Source organism: Megachile rotundata, chromosome 16 (assembly GCF_050947335.1).
Source record: "Megachile rotundata isolate GNS110a chromosome 16, iyMegRotu1, whole genome shotgun sequence".
Taxonomy (NCBI): domain Eukaryota; kingdom Metazoa; phylum Arthropoda; class Insecta; order Hymenoptera; family Megachilidae; genus Megachile; species Megachile rotundata.
The window spans coordinates 5,599,969-5,622,577 of NC_134998.1; the positions used below are offsets into that span (position 1 = coordinate 5,599,969).

A 22,609-nucleotide genomic window follows, 5' to 3' on the forward strand; every position below is an offset into this window, starting at 1 on the left:
AGTTCATAGAATTGCATCAGTATGTATAGGGTTCATATATGTTCATACGTACACGTGAGGTTCATAGGCTTCCATAGGTGCACATGAAGTTCATATGTTACGATACATACACATGAAGTTCATATGTTACCATACATACACATGAAGTTCATATGTTACCATACGTGCACATGAAGTTCATATGTTACCATACGTACACATGAAGTTCATATGCTTCCAAACATACACATGGAGTGCAACCAAAGCATTAATTGGTGTTTACATACGCAAATGTAGAGTTTACAAGTTTCTGTACACACATGGGCCTCACAAGATTTCATCCTTAAGTATGGGGTGCATTTCCACAAAGTTTATGAACAGCATACGTAAAGTTCATAGATTTTCATACACACACGAGATTCACAAGCTTGCATATGTGGAGTTCACAAGTTTGCATACGCACGTAGGTTCATCATATGTCTCAAAGGATTAAGAGTGCACGCGATGGTCGGCTCAATAATTCAGCAGCATTGGCAAAAGCACAGAAAGTATCAACGATTTCCTGATGTTTCTCCGTTACATTCCAACGCGGATGTTTCGAAAGGTCGTCACGTGCAGGAATAGCGGGAAGGACGAGTTTCATTCAAAAAATGGCTGATGCGTCACGCACGTATGTACGTTAAACCTAAACTCGTGGCTCAAGAGTCGTAATACACGTTTCGACGAAAGAAAATAAACACTCGACGGTGGATACGCTGTACGTGAGACTTCAAAAGATATTGATGATCGTTGCTGAAATTGAAAGCCAAAAACCATCGATTTACCTTTTCTTTCATGGCTTGCAAACGTCATTCTCCGAAGAGGAAGTGGTGTAAACTTTCATACTTCGGTATTATTAAAAAGTTCTATGGGAAGATATGGCAATATCTATGCATGATATGGCAACACTTATGGTTATAAGGCACGTATGGTGCGATAACCACGGAAGTTCTTATACATGGAGAAAATGGTTTAAATACAGGTTAGGGTGCAAGTACGAGCCAGTTAGTTTTATATGAGCTAAGTATAGAGTTAGGGTTCACCCTAGTGGAAGTAGAATGAAATGATTCAGTAGAAGTGATGTCGAGGGAAGCAGTCGCCATATTGTTACCATTAACGTAATCTTGTACAACCTGTAATTTTACTTATTTCATCTAAAAAGATTTTACCGTTTTTAGTATTTTAGCAATGATCTGTTGAACTCAAGCTTATCATTGCTGACATTAAAAGATTTTATCATAAGTTACGTTGTTCTATCGTGCAATGGCCGCCATTGTTTTAGGCGTCCCTGGTCCAAATAAGGGCTACATACTTGGTTCCACAGATTATCTAGTATTTAGACCACTTGTATTTTCTAGGATACCCAGAACTAAAGTATATTCACCAAAATGAAAGGAAGTGTCCGAAAAGAGCTTCGGACAAAGTATTTTTAGGTTATGTCTACGCACACGGTGCAACTGTTACAAAAGACATTTGTGACCATTATAAATCACCCATCAGCATTTAACCTTACTTCCAAACCCCAAAATGAACACTCGAAAGAAATTCCTGTCCCAAACGTGACACGTTACATAACCTCGATTCATTTCGCACAGCACCTACGGTTGTTAATTTGTTACACATTTTTAGTCAAGCAAGAGTATTGCGACTATTATGAAATTAGCTGGTAACTATAAAGAACGAGTTAACTCATTCAAGTTAAGATCTCGAATCGTATTAACATATATCACACATTAGCATATTTCACCTGCACAAAACGTGGACATTATTATCTAACCCTATTCGATAAATTATGACAAGTCACCTAAAGAAATTTAGCCTGACTTAATTTACGATACGAGTCTTTTCAATTATTTTCACTATAGATTACAGATAAAAATATCATGCTTTTATATATTATCTTCATTTTTTCGAAAAGGCCCCACTTTCAGGATAAACGACTCGAATACGGAATTCAGAAAGGGTTTGATCTTTCGGACGGGCTATTTCTTCACTTCTTTGAACATGATCTATTAACAAGCCAAAGCTCATTAAAATTTAAAGGGTCATACTTGGGTTGCTCTCCTTGTTACGTAGTTATAACGCATCGTAAAGTAAAGATCCTCTTTTTTCCCCATGAAAACTTTTAAGTAATCAAGTTTCAGCAGGAAACTTTTGATGTCTTCGTTTATTTTAAATAGACTCTACGAGGCAGATTAATTCCCGTTTTATTTTCTGCTCCTTTTTTGTGCTTTGAAAAGGCAGGAAACTCATTTTCGGAATTTTAAACTTTTGAATTCGTTTTATCAATTTTTCTTGCATGTTAAGGTCCAGCGAATGAAGTGAAACTTCGTAAGTTTGTAAACTTAGGAAATTCGTATAAATTTTCATGAAGGAGTTGAGAAAATTTTTTAATTTCTTAAGTGATTGCGTTTATAAATTCACAGACTTCATTTCTTAATTGGAGCTTTCATTTTTAAATTTTTATAGTTTAAGCTTGACAAGTATTGTGTGCGTCTGACATGTTGACAAATGGGAATGTCAATATTATTAGCTCATGTGGCAAATATTAATAGATTGCAAATTTGACATTTTTGAATCAGAAAATTTTTAAAATTGATAAATGTGCAAATCTGAAAATATTTGCATAATAAAATTTGCAAATTATTAAACACACAAATTTGCAGATATTTATGCAAGAAAATAAAAAAATTGTTAAATATGCAAATTTCAAAATATTTACATAAGAAAATTTGCAAATATTTACACATAAAAATTTGAAATATTAAATTTAATAATTATTAAATATACAAATTCAAAAATATATAAGAAAATCTCTTAATTTCTAAAAACACAAATTTGAGAATATGTACCTAAGAAAATTTGAAAATTCTTAAATACAAAAAACTGTAACCAAGAAAATTCGCCAAAGTATAAATACAGAATTTATAAAAATATAAAGTAGGAAAAGAAAATCGTACGTGCTATTATACATTACCTATAATGTCGGTAATAAAAATCTGAAATTCAAACCGCAGAATTAACATAAAATTTAAAAGAGTAGCAAAATCCAGAAAGTTCAGCACAAATTCGAGAACACTGAATCCTAGACATGTACCGTTCCAAGCGCCCATTTACATAAACCGCGTGCATGCGCAACGTCACTCGCATGCAGAAGATTAGAATGCAGTGCAACATAATAACACGGCTGTGTAATCACTATCCATTTGATAATTTCGCACGGTCATTAGTTTACCTAGATATCGTAATGTTTCAACGCATATTTTTACTTGAAATTATGTCACTACTTGCATAGTTACAGAGACAAAAATGTTTTCTTTGGATATTGTATAGTTTGTTATCCAAGTGTTTTGGGTTAGGTTTGATGGAAGTTTCTGTACTTTTTAATGGGCAAAGTTGGAATTTCTAAATTTCCAAATTTCCAAATTTCAAAATTCCAAAATTTCCAAATTCCAAATTCCAAAATTTCCAAATTCCAAAATTTCCAAATTCCAAAATTTCCAAATTCCAAAATTTCCAAATTACAAAATTTCCAATTTCCAAATTCCAAATTCCAAATTCCAAAATTTCTAAATTCCAAAATTTCCAAATTCCAAATTCCAAATTCCAAAATTTCCAAATTCCAAAATTTCCAAATTCCAAAATTTCCAAATTCCAAAATTTCCAAATTCCAAAAATTTCAAACTCCAAAATTTCCAAATTCCAAAACTTCCAAATTCCAAAACCTCTAAATTCCAAAACTTCCAAATTCCAAAATTTTCCAATTCCAAAATTTCCAAATTCCAAAACTTCTAGATTCTAAATTTGGAAATTCCAAAATTTTCCAATTCCAAAATTTCCAAATTCCAAAAATTTCAAACTCCAAAATTTCCAAATTCCAAAACTTCCAAATTCCAAAACCTCTAAATTCCAAAACTTCCAAATTCCAAAATTTTCAAATTCCAAAACTTCCAAATTCGAAAACTTCTAGATTCTAAATTTGGAAATTCCAAAATTTTCCAATTCCAAAATTTCCAAATTCCAAAAATTTCAAACTCCAAAATTTCCAAATTCCAAAACTTCCAAATTCCAAAATTTTCAAATTCCAAAACCTCCAAATTCCAAAACTTCCAAATTCCAAAATTTTCAAATTCCAAAACTTCCAAATTCCCAAATTTTCCAATTCCAAAATTCCCAAATTCCAAAATTAGCAAACTTCCAAATTTCCAAATTTCCAAATTCCAAATTAGTAAACTCCAAAATTAGCGAACTCCAAATTTGCAAAACCAAAATATCTAAATTCGCAATTTGGAAATTGTAAATTTCAAAATTCCCTAAAAGTCCCCAAATTCTTGCATTCTTAAATTTTTTAGTAAAACCCAAATTCTCAAATTTTAAAAATCCGACTAATTTTGAAATTTCTAAATTTTAAATCCTTTCTAAACTTCTTAAATTAAAATTTTCTAAGTTTACTAAGTTTGCTAAGTTTCCTAAATTTACTACATTTTCTAAATTTCCTAAATTTCCTAAATTTACTACATTTTCTACCTTTCCTATATTTCCTAAATTTCCTAAATTTCCCAAATTTCCTAAATTTCTTAATTTCACTAACCTTGTTAAATTTCTTAAATTTCTGAAATTTCCTAAATTTCCTGAATTTCCCAAACTTCCTAAATGCCATAAATTTTCTAACTGTCAAATTTCTTAAATTTCCGCAATTTCCCAAATTTCCCAAATCTACTAAATTTCCCAAATTTCCTAAATTTCCCAAACTTCCTAAATTCCCTAAATTTTCTAACTTTGTCAAATTTCTTAAATTTCCCTAATTTTCCAAATTTCCCAAATTTCTTAAATTTCTCAAATGTCTTAAATTTACTAAAATTCCTAAATTTGCTAAATTTGCTAAATTTTCTATAATTTCTAAATTCCCAAAATTTTCTAAGTTCATCAAATTTCTTAAATTTACCAAATTTTTTAAAGTTCTCAAATGTCTTAAATTTACTAAAATTCCCAAATTTAATAAAGTTTCCAATTTCCCTAAATTTTGTATAATTCCTAAATTTGATAAAATTGTTAAATTTCCAAAATCTCAAAAATCCCCAAATTTCCCTAAATTCTCAAATCACAACTTGAAAATCTCCCAACTCCCCCAAAACTACCCCAACATTCGCCAAACCTTACTGAATCTACCTGAACCTACCGCAACACACAAACAAACATACCAATAATTTCCCGCCAATACCCAAAATCCCTGAATCGTAAACAAACCACTTAATTACTCCTAAACAAAATTCTCTTCCCGAAGCTTTCCGCATCCTCTACAGAACAACACTTAAATACTCGGTGGAAGCAAATTGGAGCAAGAAAGCTCGCTCGCGGTACAGAATGGCGTAGCGTTTACCGTTTCACGTGGCGAAATAGTCAGCGTTACCATATTTCAAGAGGAAAACGGCCGAAGAACAAGGTTCAACGATAGCTTTACGATGCTCAGGTGCTTTCTTTCGCGGTCGATGCTTCAAGATCCACTCGAGCAAGCGGCGTGCACTTATCGCTCTTATAGTAATTGGTGCTCATTACCAGGGCTACTTTTTGCTCGCTGAACCGACTGTCCTCGAGCTGTTCGAAATGAACGCGCGGCCAGCTTAATTTTCCTTAAGTAGCAACAATTAGGCGGCCTCCTTTGCCCGTTTCACTCGACGCAAGGTCGATCCGTGGAAAATTCGACCCTTTCTAAGCCATTCCGATGCAAATTAACAGCGGACCGTTGCTATTTATGAAACCGCGGTTAGGGGGGTAAATAAATAGAAGACGGTATCATTAAGTGGGGAACGGACGATCTTACCTGGTTATTATTTGTTCTTTGTGGTTTACGGAATGTGGACGTTTTGTTGGGAGAATTAAGTGATATATGGTAATTAGTTTAATTGAGATTATCGGGGTGTGAAGTGGGAATAATTATTAATTAATAAGTAGTTTCGTTTTTGTATTTATAATAGGAAAGTTAGTGATTAATGTTTTGTTGAGTAGTTTGTATTGTGAAGTATAGTTGGAGAGTTTTGTTGGAGATTGATGTTAATTGTTGAAATATGGAAATTGTTTAATTGGATATTAATTAAAATTAATAAGCGAGGTAGATGTAAAATACTATTTTTGTGTGGGGATTATAGTGGAAAGATTTTGGGAAAAAGAATTATGTGTTTTCGGTGTACAGCTGAAAAGAAGGCATTTGGAGTTATATTTTGAAGTTTCAAATTTTTTAATTTTTGAACATTCAAATCAAGAATTTCTAGTAATTCTAAATATACAGATTAGTAATTACTGAAATTTTAGGTTATAGAACTCGCCAAACACTCAAATTTCCAAATTTTCATATCACAAATTTTTAAATATTTCAGTTGTCAAATTTCTAAACTTTCACATTTCAAATCCCACAATTACAAAATTCTAAAATCCCATATTCCAAAATTTCACATCTCAAACCTCAAAATTTACAAATTCTTGTATCTCAAATTCCCAAAATAGCAAAAAACTCAAATTTCCAAATTTTCACGCCTCAAATCTCAAAATTTCCAACTTCTCAGTTATCAAATCTCAAAGTTTCCAACTTCTTATATCTGAAATCTCAAAATTTCCAACATCTCATATCTCAAATCTAAAAATTTCCAGCTTTTGATATGTCAAATCTCAAAATTTCCTACTTCTCATTCTCAAATCTCAAAATTCCCAATTTCTCATATCTCAAATCTCAAAATTCCCAATTTCTCATATCTCAAATCTCACAATTTCCAACTTCTCATATGTCAAATCTCAAAATTTCCAACATCTGATATATCAAATCTCAAAATTTCCAACTTCTGATATCTCAAATCTCAAAATTCCTAACTTCTCATATATCAAATCTTAAAATCTCCAACTTCTCATATGTCAAATCTGAAAATTTCAAACTTCTGATATCTCAAATCGCAAAATTCCTAACTTCTCATATATCAAATCTTGAAATTTCCAACTTCTCATATGTCAAATCTCAAAATTTCCAACATCTGATATATCAAATCTTAAAATTTCCAACTTCTGATATCTCAAATCTCAAAATTCCTAACTTCTCATATATCAAATCTTAAAATCTCCAACTTCTCATATGTCAAATCTGAAAATTTCAAACTTCTGATATCTCAAATCTCAAAATTCCTAACTTAACATATATCAAATCTTGAAATTTCCAACTTCTCATATGTCAAATCTGAAAATTTCAAACTTCTGATATCTCAAATCTCAAAATTCCTAACTTCTTACATCTCAAATCTCAAAATTCCCAACTTCCCGTATCTCAAATCCCATAATTTCCAATTTCTCGTGTCTCAAATCTCAAAATTTGCAACTTCTCATATGTCAAATCTCAAAATTTCCAACTTCTCATATATCAAATCTTAAAATTTCTAAACTCTCATATCTCAAATTCTACAAATTCCAAACTTTCACATCCCAAATTTAAAAATTCCTAAATACTCAAATTTCCAAATTTACACATCCCAAATTCCAAAATTCTCAAAAACTCAAATTTCCAAATTTACACATCCCAAATTCCAAAATTCCCAAAAACTCAAATTTCCAAATTTTCACATCTGAAATTCTAAAATTTCCAACTATTCAAATTTCCAAATATGCAATTTCAAAACTGTTCAAATACTAAAATTCTCAAACACAAATTCCCATTTCTCAAACCCTCCAATTCCTCAAATCACCAAATTCCACCATCCACATCAAAAATTTCCAAAAACTTGCATCCTACATCTCCACCCCACGTTTCCATAAATCCACCAAAATAACCCACCATAAAACATTTCAAATCCACTAAATTTCATTAAAATTTATATCAAACACCATTCACCCACTTTCAATGACCAAAGGCAAATACAGTCCCTAACAAAGTACACTTTTGCACAAAAGTACGAGCCAATGAAACAAATCGATTAGCAGCTCTGTAAGAGAATGATTAGGTCAGTGAAAAGGCACGTAATGGGTGATCGAACAATGCGCTGATCAGATAATGAGCTGTCACTCGTTAGAAACGTTAATTCGAACTCGCAGAGAGGCTTTTTCTGAATACGTTCGACGTCAGTCACGAATTTCTCCGACGTGATTAGCTTTGACCCAATATTTCAAAGAGCCGCTCTTTCCTCGTGCGAAATAAAGCGATTTGCAAACAGCTAATTGAATGAAAAACGGGACGGATTAATTAACAAAGCGGAACCGTGTTCACCGAATGACAATTCGAGCGAACGACGATGACACCGTGTCATTAACGGGGCTAAAAAATACTGCCAATTTCGCGACGTTATAACATTTCTACGTGCGGATTTTTTAACGAACTACAATCGTTATCCTGCTTCGTTACATCGTGGTAAAACGAAATTTTCATCCTGTAACGTGTAATGAGTTTTAATACGCCGCTACCGATTTGCAAATTATGCAAACTCGACGCTCGGATTAATGATTCGGGATAATTGAACAGGTTTTCGACTTTTTTTAGTTTACCGCGGAGTGTGAGAATTTGTGGCATCAGATAGTACGCGGAATTCTTCGGTAATTGCGATGTGACGCATGAGCGTACGGGAAATTAATAATGTAACCTGAAATTTAGGGTCCTGATATTGGTTTAATAATACGGTTTTTTTAATTAAATATAAATGATGCAATTTTAATCTTCGCTTTATATAATTTCCATGTATTTTGCAAATATGGTTGATTTTGTTAATGAATTTTAATAAAAATGTTTATCCACAACATGTCAATGTATTACAAATATGTTTGATTTTATACTTTGGTTACTCAATTTTAATTAATAAGTATGTTTATCCACTGCATGTCAATATATTACAAATATGTTTGATTTTATATTTTGGTTACTCAATTTTAATTAATAAATGTGTTTATCCACAACATGTCAATATATTACAAGTATGTTTGATTTTATATTTTGGTTACTCAATTTTAACTAATAAATGTGTTTATCCACAGCGTGACAATATATTACAAATATGTTTGATTTTATATTTTGGTTAATGAATTTTAACTAATAAATATGCTTATTCACATCATGTCAATATATTACAAATATGTTTGATTTTATATTTTGGTTACTCCATTTTAATTAATAAATATGTTTATCCACAACATGTCAATTTATTGCAAATATGTTTGATTTTATATTTTGGTTACTCAATTTTAATTAATAAAAATGTTTATCCACAGCATGTCAATATATTACACATATGTTTGATTTTATATTTTGGTTACTCAATTTTAATTAATAAATATGTTTATCCACAACATGTCAATATATTACAAATGTTTTGATTAAAAATTTTGATTATACAACTTTAATTAATACCTATGTTGTCCCATAACATGTTGGTACATTAAAAATATGTATTAAGTTCATATGTTCATTAGTCAATTTTAATTAACAGATATGTTCACCCAGTACATGTTAATCTATATGCAAAAATATTGATTTTGTATGTTGATTATTTAGTTTGAATTAATAAATACATTCATCTGCAGCATGTTAATATATCACAAGTATATTTGCTTTAATATTTTGATTACATAATTTTGATGAACATATGTGTTCCCCCAGAATATGTTAATGTATATGTAAAAAAAATTGATTTCGTATGTTGATTATTTAGTTGAAATTAATAAATACATTCATCTGCAGTATGTTAATACATCACAAGTATATTTGCTTTAATATTTTGATCACATAATTTTGATGAACATATGTGTTCCCCCAGAATATGTTAATGTATATGTAAAAAAAAATTGAGTTTGTATGTTGATTATTTAGTTGGAATTAATAAATGCATTCATCTGCAGCATGTTAATACATCACAAGTATATTTGCTTTAATATTTTGATTACATAATTTTGATGAACATATGTGTTCCCTCATAATATGTTAATGTATATGTAAAAAAAATTGATTTTGTATGTTGATTATTCAATTTCCATAAATAAATACATTCATCTACAGCATATTAATATGTCACAAATATATTTGATTTAATATTTTGTTTATATAATTTTGATTAACAATTATGTTCACCCAGAATATGTTAATATTTATGTAAAAAAGAAAAAATGATTTTGCACTTTGATTATTCAACTTCAATTAATAAATATATTTATCCACGTCATATTAATATATCACAAAGTATATTTTATTTAAGATATTCATTATATAACTTCATTTAACAAGCCCCATAATATAAAATGAATAAATTTAAAAGTTTTTAAGAATTTCATTTGAAATGCGACACCCGGTATAACCCCCTTAAAAAGGAAACTTATTTCACGACACAGAAGTTGTACGATAACATCAGCGAAGGTGAAAGTTTGCTTTCTCCATAATCTTTCGGGTTCACGAAACGCTGTTTAAGTTTACAGGACAATTGAAAAACTGGTTGCAGTGGGAAAAGAAAGAAACGAAAGTTTAAGGAACTCGGCGAATTGCAACGTGGGCGAATTATAACATCTTGCCGACCCACGTTGTAGATGAAGAATCGGTAGCACTCCTCGATGAGAGAGAAGTCATTGACACCTCGTGGTGGGTGTTTGGTTAGGTTATCGTGTTCATGAATTGGAAAAATGTGGGTCAGAGGGATATGGAAGTTATTTTGATCCGGTATGAATGGAATAGTTAATGCTAATTAATTGCGTACTGTGCGATGTTAAGACAAGTAGAGATGCAACGGTGCACATACTTTATATTTAATTATCCTTGACTGTGTAGATTATAATTACTAATGAACTTGAAATTGAACTATGTTCAAAACGGGAATTAGATTACGTTAAGTTAGAATTGAGGTGCGTCAGTGGTGCGTCATGAATGTGTCGCGAGTACGTCATGATTGTGTTGTGAGTACGTCACGAATGTTTCGGAACAGCGTCACGAGTGCGTCATCAAAGCGTCGCTAGTGGTTTACTATTCTTTCAATATTAGGTCACAAATGCGTCACGAGTGTGTCACAAATGCGACACTAGTGGTTCAGTATTCTACCAATAGTGCGTCACGAGTCCGTCACAAATGCGTTGCCAGTGGTTAACTATTCTATCAATAGTGCGACACAATTGCGTCACGAGTGCGTCACAAACGCGTTGCTAATGGTTCACAATTCTATCAATACTGCGTCGCGAATGTGTCAGAAGAGCGTCACGAGTGTGTCACAAATGTGTTGCTAGTGGTTCATTATTCTATCAATAGTGCGTCACGAATGTATTAGAAGAGCAACACGAGTACGTCACAAATGCGTCATAGTTCTATCACGAACACGACTCCAATACGTCACGACTTTATTACAAATGCGTCACTAATGCGTCACCAACGTGTCAAAAATACATCTCTAATGTATCTCAAGTGCGTCACGAATGTGTCACGGGTACATCACGAGTATATCATGACCGCATCACGACTTTATCACGAATGTGTCACAAGTATGTCACGACTGCATCACGACTGTGTGACGAGTACATCACGATTCTATCACGAGTCTATCACGAATACATTACGATCATGTCACAGGTGTTTCGTAAGTGCATCATAAATGTCCTGTCAGTCATGAGAGTGTCACTAGTACATCACAAATGCGACTCGAGTACATCACTACTGTTTCATGATTCCGTCTCAAGTACGTCATAAGTGTATCACGAGTGCGACTCGAGTACGTCACTACTGTTTCATGATTCCGTTTCAAGTACGTCATAAGTGTATCACGAGTGCGTCTCAAGTGCGTCATTAGTGCTGCATAATTGTACCTCATGTACGTCATAAGTGTGTCATGCGTGCGTCGCCAGTACGTCATCAGCATATCATTATTTTACAAGTGTAACATAATTGTGTCTCGAGGACATCATAAGTGTATCACGAATACTTCGCACCTGTGTCATGAGTGCGTCACTAGTCATTCAACAGTGTGTCATAATTGCGTTTCCAGTGCGTCACTAGTGCGTCATGATTGCGTGGAGTGTGTGTCATGATTGTGTTTCGAATGCGTTACAGGTATGTCATTAGTGCGTCATAAGTGTGTTATGAATGCGTCATGGGTGTGTCGCAAGTGCGTCGTGAGTGCGTCACAAGTATGTCACACGTCCATCATGAGTGCGTCACGCGTCCATCTTGAGTGCGTCAAGAATGCGTCACGCGTCCATCTTCAGTGCGTCAAGAGTGCGTCACGCGTTCATCTTCAGTGCGTCAGGAGTGCGTCACGCGACCATCTTCAGTGCGTCAGGGATGCGTCGCGCGTCCATCATGAACGCGTCAGTAGTGCGTCACGTGTGCGTCGCGCGTCCATCTTGTGTGCGTCAGGAGTGCGTCACGCGTTCATCTTCAGTGCGTCAGGAGTGCGTCACGCGTCCATCTTCAGTGCGTCAGGAGTGCGTCACGCGTCCTTATTGAGTGCGTCACGTGTGCGTCGCGCGTCCATCTTGAGTGCGTCACGCGTGCGTCGCGCGTCCATCTTGAGTGCGTCAGGACTGCGTCACGCGTCCATCATGAATGCGTCAAGAGTGCGTCACACATCCATAATGAATGCGTCACGAGTGCGTCACACATCCATCATGAGTGCGTCACGAGTGCATCACAATATCATAACATAAAGAGTCAAGAAGGAACAAGGAGTTCAAACGACATAGGTTGCAATGAAACCACAGAAATGTGGAAGATTAAATTAAAAGACGTTTTTATTGAATTTTTTTCAAACAATGTAATCCGAATCAGTGCACGACAGAGCACTAAAGCGACGTTGGTAGATCGGTGTTGATCAGTCTAGACGACGAAGCAGAGTCTTCTAGCGTATCATCGTTGCGTTATCACAATACATTTTACCGTCAAACGACGATTCTCTCAAAATAAATACGAGATGATCAGAAGGAGAGAGGGAGAAGAGTCAAAACGATAAGAGCAAAATAATATCGATGTAACTAGACAAAACGGGAAGAAAAAAAAGAATCGTCAAATACTTTCGACAATTATCGAATCTCTCTCTCTCGTTCTTGTTTCGGAGATCATAAGCAGAGACACAGAAAAGAACTGATATTGCATCGACGTTTCGAACGCCGATTAAGTATCTGCAGGTGAGGCAACACTTTGGAAACAAAGATTTTGGTAGAATTTAGGGCTAATTTATGTGAAATATTTTTGGTACTCTTGCAAATTTTTAGGTTTTAGGTTGCATACTTAGGAATTAATTTATTGCGGATTTTTATATGAGCTTTTTAGATTTTTAAGATATCAGGTTTTGAGATTTTCCCATTTTCCACTTTTCGCATTTTCCAATTTCCCCATTTTTCCCTTTTCCAATTTTCCCATTTTCTAATTAGCAAATTTTCCAATTTTCCACTTTTCTAATTCTCTAATTGGCAAATTTTCCAATTTCCCAAATTTCAGATTTTCTAATTGGCATATTTTCCAATTTTCTAATTAGCAAATTTTCCCATTTTCCACTTTTCCAAATTTCCCATTTTCTAATTGGCAAATTTTTCAATTTTCTAATTGGCAAATTTTCCCATTTCCAAATTTTCTAATTGGCAAATTTTCCAATTTCCAAATTTTCTAGTTGGCAAATTTTCCAATTTCCCAAATTTCAAATTTTCTAACTGGCATATTTTCCAATTTCCCAAATTTCAATTTTTCTAATTGACATATTTTCCAATTTTCTAATTGGCAAATTTCCCAATTTTCCAGTTTTCTAATTGGCAAATTTTCCCATTTTCCACTTTTCCAATTTTCTAATTGCAAATAGTGAAATTCACAAGTACTTGAATTCCCAAATTTCAGAGCTACTCCTCAAATTCTCAACTTAGAAAACTCCCAACATTCCTAAAATCTTCAGATTCCAAAATTCTCAAATTTCCAAAATCCCCAACTTGTCCAAACACCTTCCCTCAAATTCAAAATTCTCACATCCCCAAATTACAAACCTGTCAACTTCCCACAAATTCAATCATCCACACCCCCGAATTCCCAACTCCCCAAATTCTCAAACTCCCCAGCTTCAAATCCAAATTCCTTCCCCCCATCAAAAAGTTGCGCCCCCAAATTTCTCCATCCCCCTCCATTCACCCTCTTCCATCTCCCCCCAAACTTTTACCAAAATCGCAGCCGCCAAAGTCGTTCCTCCGTATGATTAGGATTTGATTAAAAAGCCCAGGTAATTCGTGGATCTTTATTCGTTGAAACCAAAACGAGACACAAAGCTCGGTTCGTCGAAAAATGTCGGTTCAGTAGCCGATACGCTAAAAATATCGAAAGGAGGATGAAGTTGTGTGCTCGAATCGATTTGAGAAACGCAACAGGACAGAGTTAACGCAACACGCGTTCAGACGCGACGCGAGCGAACGATCATGATGATTATCGTCTGAACGACATTCCCTCGCACTCGAAGAAAAATATCAACGATTGTTATTAAAGCAGCAACAACAATCACCCTGGCCGTATTTGATACGCGGCGGTGCTGCTTTAACAAGGCTCAACAGTCAATATTTGTCTGTTGCTACTTAGCAATAAAACTTGCTACGAACCCGGCAAGAGAGAAATATTGCTAATATGATTCTTCGTGTAGGACCTTGTGTCTCGTCTGACACGCTAACAAGGTGAGTTTGAAAACAAGCAGCGTTCAATTCTCTTGGAAAATTCTTACAGGCTTCCCGTGGAAGTTTGCTGAAAATATCAGGCAATTCTTGCGACCGGAGAAGATGTTTTATGGAAGCTTTCTGAGGGATTTAGTTTGACAAGTTGCGATGTTTAATATTTGATGGGGTTCTGATGGAGATTTAGGGGAGCTTAATCTAGGGGAAGATGTCGATTTTAGATTGGTAGATTTTAGTTTAAATTTCTAAATTTAAAACGTTTGAATTTTGAGACTTTGAAATTAGTTTGAAAATTTGAGTTGGAATCTGGGAGATATTCTGGGGAATTAGTGGATGAGTATCCTGGGGGAAAATTGAGAGATTTAGGGATTTGAAAATTGTTAAACTGGAGGATTTCAAAAATTAGAGATTATAAAATAAAAATTAAGAAATTTCAGAATTTGAAAATCTAGGGAAATTGTAAACTTGAAAATCTAGAGGATAATCTAGGGAACTTCAAACTTGATAATCTAAGGAATTGCAAGCTTGATAATCTAGGGAATTGCAAGCTTGGCAATCTAGGGAATTTGCAAATTTAAAATCTAGGAAAATTTGACAATCTAGTAAACTTGTAAATGTAAAAACACACAAAATTTGTAAATTCAGAAATTTCAAAATTGAAAATTTGTAGCTTGTACTTAGAAAATTTGAACAATAAGATCTTAAAAATTCAATAATCAAAAAATCGAGGTATTTACATACGTTATCAACAGGAAATCTACGTCAGAATGTAAGCTTAAATAATGATCGCGTACCACTGATAAAAACGACACCTTTGATAACATTACTGATAACAATATTATCCATATTACTTATCTGATATAAAAAGTATTTCTGTCCGAACACTTTCTTGAATAATACCATCCTTATATTTGACATAAGTCAATATGGACACTCATTCTTATAAACCAATTATCAGTAAAGTTTGATAAAAAAAAATTTACAACTGTTCTTTGAAGAGCAGCGACGATATCGGATAAGTAATACAATTGAGATTATAATTGTTGAAATAACAATGATGAGGAAGAGGGTGTATTTAAAAAACAAATAATTAACAAATTCATTGCACGGTTTTATAGAGCATAAAAAATCATTCAATTTTTATATTCAACAATTTGTCTACTATAATTTTGAAAACATGTATACATAAAATAGGGAAAAACGTTAACAGAGGTTTGCACCCTGGAAACAAAAAATTGCCTGATATTTTATTCAAGCTTCTCTATAAACATTTAGTATAGTTTTATATAAAATCGAGATCTTCGAGTTTCCAAACTTCCCTTGCAAGTCTAAGTAATTAGATGTCAGTGATTAACCCTTTCAAGACTGGAAATGCTTTTCGTAAAAGGATCTTTTAATTTACATTTCCAAACAAAACATTAAAGATTCCTACTATGTGCGCGGCTGACAAGTTGGCAGTCGAAAAGTACGCAAATTCTATTGGTATAGGCGCGTGCCAACTTACCAGACACACATGTGACAAATATATTCAGAAAACTCGCTTCCATAAAATTAAGTACAGCAATGATAATATTATAGTTCGAGTGCCAATAAAGTTGCTAGACTCTTAACACAAGAATCGAATAAACATGTTCTAAGAAATAGTATAAACAAATTTCGCTGCGTACCATTATTCGAAGGCGGTTCAATAATTCCAGTTCACGTACCGCAAATTAAAAATTAGTTTTACAAAGTTTTCGAGTGTCGGAAAAGAAAGCAGTCACTGGGCTACAGGGACGCTGGCGTGCAAAACAAATATGGCGGATGCGATAGTACTTTTAACATCAAGTCGGTACTGAAAATTTATCGAGAAAGCTCGCGAAGAACAATTCAAACGTTATATGTTGTCGGGAGCACTTATACTTTTATAATTATAAATAAGACCACGTTCGTTTACAACGGCAAAAGCGCGTCAGCCATTTTTATTAGTTCGCACGCTGACCGTTAGTGTCGTACGTTAAATTTATGTTACTAACAGCGTCCACGAAAGGGTTAATCGAGACTCGCTCTTTTGTTGCTTTCGTCGCAATCATTCGAACATTTCCTAACGGTCTAATTGGTAAATAAAAGGCGGACCGTTTGACACGCGCGTTTCTCCTATACACATATAGACAACGGTGATAATCTAACTGCTGGATCGTCTTAATACCTAATCTCCTTACATTTTAAATGAAAGAGGATGCTCGCTGGTGGGTACATCATGTTTCTTACGTGTATTTTTGTTAACGCGTTGACTGTCATTCGAGTCATTGATAACAGAGACCCTTAGGGCAACCATATGACCCTGTGCGGCCTTCATGGGAACCATGTGTGATCTTTGCTTTCATATATTTGAACCAGTCAAATTTACCAGAGCTATTAATTGTGGTCTGCGAAATGCAGTGACTGAAATTAAGTACTAACTCGCAAATTTACCATTACTGTAATTTGCAAACATAACCTTTTCGTGTATCAGAAAAATATCTATCTAGAGAAATAATAAGTATGAAATTTTGAAAAGAAGACACAAGTTTAACACCATTTTAAATTATAGGGAAAATTTATATCTCTCATTTATTATTTTATGAAATTTTGTAACATTGTAAAATAAATTCGTTGCAGAATTAGCTGGAGTGAAATAATAATTCCAGAAAAATATGAAACTGTCCAAATAAATGCAAATTGAATATTAAATTAACGTAGAGTTGCTAATTTAATTATTCAATATAAACCAAATTTTACATACGCGATTCAGAAAATATGATAATATAAAAATTAAAGTAGTTGATAATAATTTCTAATATACCAAATTAAGATAGTTAGAAATTTCCAATGTAACAAATTAAGGTAGTTGGAAATTTCCAATATTCAATAATTATTTATAAATGAACGTATAATGAAAATATTTTTTCACCCACATGCAGCACTATAGAAAACAGATTGAATTTAATATTAAATTAGAAGTGAAGATGTAGTTAATTATTACGAAAAATGTACACAAATGATTTAATTAATTGTTATGGACAGTGGACAGAAAAAATTTAATTAATTGTTATGAACACTGTACACCTACAAGTTAATTAACTGTTATGAACAGTATGCACGAACAATTTAATTAACCGTCGTAAGCAATGCAATGGTCAATTTAATTCACTGTTATGCACAATGAGAATGAACAATTTAATTTGTTGTTATAAACAGTGTAAACGAAAAATTCAATTACTTATGAACAATTTAATTACATTTTATCATTGATGTAAATTTAATTTGTGTAAACGATAGAAAATTCCAATTTCGAACAAAATAGTTTAATAGATATTTTATGTTGGACCACAATTATCTAAATAACATTATGCAAATGTTAAATTCTTTTCTTATCATTTTTTACTGTTCAATCGTGACAGTCAACGTGTTAAATACATTTTCGATGAAAGTTCAAGGGATTTATCGATGGTTACGTTAAAAGGTCCAAAAATCTTGGTCTTAAGTCATAATTGCAAAACAAACATAAATTTGTTTATAACATAAATTAATTTGACAGAATAATTCTTCAATTCTAATCAGAACATAATTACAGAATACGTAATAATTATGAAATCAATCAAAATTTAATTAAAAGAAATATAACTTTTTTTTACAGAAAACTTCTGTGAAAAAAAATTTTTTTATTTTGATACTCAAATCACAAATAACTAATTTTAGAGTGCATGATGGCCTCCAAAAATAAAATTGAGAAATTAAATGACAGCCAAGGTTAACTTTCGGACCTCACCACGTAATTTTAAGTCGATCAGTGTAAAACGCGACTTAATTGCATTGGTGAACAAAATGAGAAGACAATTAACTATTTCTTACATTTCTACAAAATAACTGAAACCTAAAACTCATCCAGAATCAAAACTTTCTGTAAATTATTGTAAATTGAATATTTATAATTTACTTATTTCGTAAATTATTTGAAACTAACATAGGAACAAATTGAAAAATTTGCTGGGAAAATTGAGGTCTTTACAAATTATTTTATTTAATAACAACTTGAGACAAAATTCGAACGAAAATATTTTAATTGACTTTTTTCATAAATAGTCAATTAAATTTATAACACCTAAACAAACAAAATTTATCTTCATTTCCCAATGAAAATCCATAATTGGAAACAAAATTAAAAAATTAATTACCAATTATTAATTTACTCCCCGAATTTAAACTTCAATTACAAATTGACCTTGCCTTCCCCTAATTCAGTAGCAATTTATTTCCCAATTTAATAATTTGATCACAGAATTAAACATCCTCCAATCACCCAAGATTTAATTCAACCAATTAAAAACTAACTCATTACCCTCCCAAAATCCGAGTGTCCCATTTTCTCCAGCATAACCTTCATAATCACAAAAAGAACCAAGAAAAGCTCTCCCCATTTTGTCCACCATTAAACCTGTTAACCGGGGAAAGAAGTCTTCTTTCCTGCGTCATAGAAAACGAATGAAAACCCGTCCTTTCGCCGTTCGCTAAAACTTAATAAATAACTTATTCGAAAGTTTGCATATCTGGATCGTGCCGGTGCAACAATCACTTTTCGATCACGTGCAGCGAAAGGGTTAGCACGAATATAACGACGTGTTTATATCCCTCGTGCTGAATGCTGATGAGCGACGAATTATTCCGTCGTGGCCGGTTAACAGGTTAACAGATTCGTCTCGGCGCTACGTTCTAACGAACAGTTTACGTAAAACCATTTCTAGCACGCGTCTGAAACGTCGGCGACACGATTTGATCCGTTGACGAGAAAACACACGCACACACGCACACACGCGCACACTGAAAACGTTGGCGTTCGATCGAAAGGCAATTATTCACGGGGCATTGCGTGACTGTGATTATCCCATTCGGCACGGCGAGCATCGACTGAAAATCATCAACCGAGACTCGACAAACCAGTTACTCGTTACTCGTCTTTGTATTCTCGGAAAATATTCGCGTGCCAGATCTCGAAAATACGTCCTTCGAAACGGACGATCACGTCTCGAGCGAAACTGTGAAAACTCGGGGGAGTCGGAATCACCGCCATAACCGGCCGTTTATTAGTGGCACGTTGTCATCGATAAACGGCTACGATCCTTTAGACCTACTCTCGTGCATGCCTCGCCGGTGCACGCACGTCACGTATACTACGTGTATACAACGTACACCGTTAGGAAGAAGAATCGTTCGACACGTAGTTTTGCTCGTTACCGTCAGTTACACTCGTTGATCGTTCCGCCGAGGACTGCCGGCGACGCGGTGGCCCTCATCGCTGCCCACAAAAGCATTCCGACCCTATTTCACGCAGAAAAACCCTCCCCACTTTACACAACAGTCTTCCTCGTATTAATTACGACCCTCGAACGGTTAGACCCTGGGTTCTAAACGAGCAACACTGACTGAAACCCATTTAGTCTAGATCTGAATTTTAGACTCATACTCCTCTGTCCAGGGACACGTCCCAAACTAAGATTTCCCAGTCCTTCAAGATTAATGAAGTTAAGTTTAATTTAGTCCGGAGCACCGTTCGAGGGTAGGACCTACCTCGTCGGAACGCTCTGCGTCGCGACGCCAGAGGAACGCATCCTAACCCTCACACTCTGGGCTCACGTGTCACGCGGATTCACACAGACCACCAAGGACCAATGCTTTCCCTTTCGATCGCGTTCATTCCTCCGCCTGCAGCAGCGTGCGAAAGTCCTGCTGCAGCTTGGACTCGTGATAACTCCATATGTCGCTGAAGTCCTCGTCCTCGTCGACCTCGTCGGTGGAGGGTGCGTTGGGCGAGGCGGAGTAGAATTTGATCTCCAAATCCCTGTGACCGTTCGGCGAGGTGATGATTTCGGTGGACACCTCGAGGCCCTTGGGCGAGGAGAGATTCGTCCCGGTTGCGCCTGTTGATCCGACGTTGTTCGCGGGGACGTCGATGGTGTCCCCGCGCCACAGGGTTCTGCGTTTCCCGGTTTCCGCCTGGCCCCTGTCACCGATCACGCCGACGTCCCTGCTAGGTGCGGTGATTTCCTCGCTGAAGTAACTGGTCGGATCACTCCAGCTGCGCCTGAGAACCACACCGCTGGATCCGCAGCTGTCTTTCTCCTGCAGCCGCGACGTGTCCACGCTGAACAGCCTCTCGATGTTCTGCTCCTGGCAGTTCAAACTGGGCCGCGATAGGAACAGCGGCATCTGAGGAAAGTGGCTGGGACAGAACTCGGTGGACGGCGACGGGGTCAAGAAGGGCGAGTAACAGTTCTGGTCCACGTCCCATATGAGCGCCGAAGGGTCGCAATACCGGCACTGACAGGATCCCAGGCCATCCTTAACGCCGTCCTCGTGCAGGTAACGCGGAGGGCCGTTGTGTCTGTAATCTTTCGGCAGGATCGCGCGCATCTGCGCCGGCATCACCACGTTCCTGTTGTCGTCCAGCACTTTGCTCTCCACGTGCCGGTGCGCGTACCTCTGCCGACAGTCGAGCATCTCCTGCATCGACATGCCGTACATCGACGCGCCTTCCCTCGCGAGACCTGGCCTTCTGTGGCTACGAAGGTGAGGAGGCACGGCCTCGTAACGCGGCTCGTAACAGGCGGGCACGTACGGTTTTAGGGCAACCACGTTCGTTTGTTCATTGCCGGCCACGCTCGAACCTGACTGCTGTTGTTGCTCCTCGTGTTTCGCAACATCCGTCGAGATAGCCACGTTGTTACCCGGTTTCCTGTCCTTCTTTCTGCGCTTCCTGGGTTTGATGATCCGTGGCAGACTGTTCTCGGAATTGTTCGAGCCGGAACTTTCGTCGCTGGCGATACTCAATGAGTCGATGTTCGCGATACTGTTGCCGGCCCCCGTGCTCTCGGGCTTAGGGTTGCCTGGTTTCTTCGAAAGTTCCACGGGCCTCTGCGGCCGTGCCGGTGGACACCTGGCCCCACCGTTCATCGTACCACTGGGTGTCCCGGTGTTCCCACTGTTGTGAATGTAACTATTAACCGCGGCGTTACCGCACACCGTGTTGCCAACGCCATTAGCGGTGCCACTGGTGTGCACCTTGCCTCGATTGTGAAACCGACCGGCTAGGATCAGCGGCGCTCCCTGCGTGTGAATGGCCAGTCTAGAAAGCGGATTCTTGTGCAGGTGAACCGACACTTGCTGATCGCAAACCTGCTGCGACTGTTGCTGCTGCTGTTGATTGCATCTGCGTGGACTGGACGTCATGGATATCAACGGGGCACCTGTCCAACCGCCCGCACCATACTGCACCTGACACTGTTCGCCGTTCGCGAAACTCTGCCCACCGTAACAGCCCCGAGTTTTCCCGCGAATTATCGGCTCCTGCTTCTTCCCGACGATCTTCTGCGATCCACCGCGGATGCTAGACGATATCAGACAACTGCCGATGTAACGCTCCACTTCCACGCCGCCCTGGGAGGCCGGGCTCATCTTACCCGACGCCCGCCAACGATGCCACTCGCGTCTCGACAGACGATCGGCTAATCGCACCTCACCGATTGATCACGCGGCACATCGACACCTTTGCTACTCCATTGACCCAGATCCTCGCTGCGACGTGTTCGAATGATCATACACCTAACCACCGCTTTGGCCCATTGTCATCCTTTGGGTATGAATCACCGAACGGACACACTGATATACGCAGTCACGCGTCAGCGAACTGGAGCGGTTTCGATACGAAACAGAACGGGAACACCTCGGGAGCGCCACTGTTTGCGGTACAACCGTACGCAACCGCGGTCGGAACGACACTGAAGCTAGATCCACCGAGCGCGCCTACACCGTCTTTCGACTCGCTCTGCGACGTGGAACTGCCCCCACCATCAAACACCCCTGCCGCCACACCAGTCGCACACTCTCCATCGACAGAACTGTCCCCCTCCATCGCCTCCGCCACCTCCTTTCTTTACAATGTACCTCT

At 36.5% G+C, this 22,609-nt stretch overlaps 2 protein-coding genes across 3 annotated transcripts in view; both read right to left on the reverse strand.

The window, feature by feature from the left end:
- The window catches only part of LOC100882449 (CCR4-NOT transcription complex subunit 6-like twin), a 620,172-nt gene that overhangs the window by 536,312 nt on the left and 61,251 nt on the right, over positions 1–22,609 (reverse strand). The gene's annotated exons all lie outside the window — the stretch shown is intronic.
- Positions 12,721–22,515, reverse strand: LOC143266085 (uncharacterized). The gene has a single exon (XM_076541677.1). The coding sequence runs from the start codon at positions 22,114–22,116 to the stop codon at positions 20,356–20,358; it is 1,761 nt and encodes a 586-aa protein (XP_076397792.1). The 5' UTR covers positions 22,117–22,515; the 3' UTR covers positions 12,721–20,355.

Excerpts from the sequence above, each read along its gene's own strand:
- LOC143266085 (XM_076541677.1), bottom strand. The coding sequence starts at position 22,116 with ATGAGCCCGGCCTCCCAGGGCGGCGTGGAAGTGGAGCGTTACATCGGC.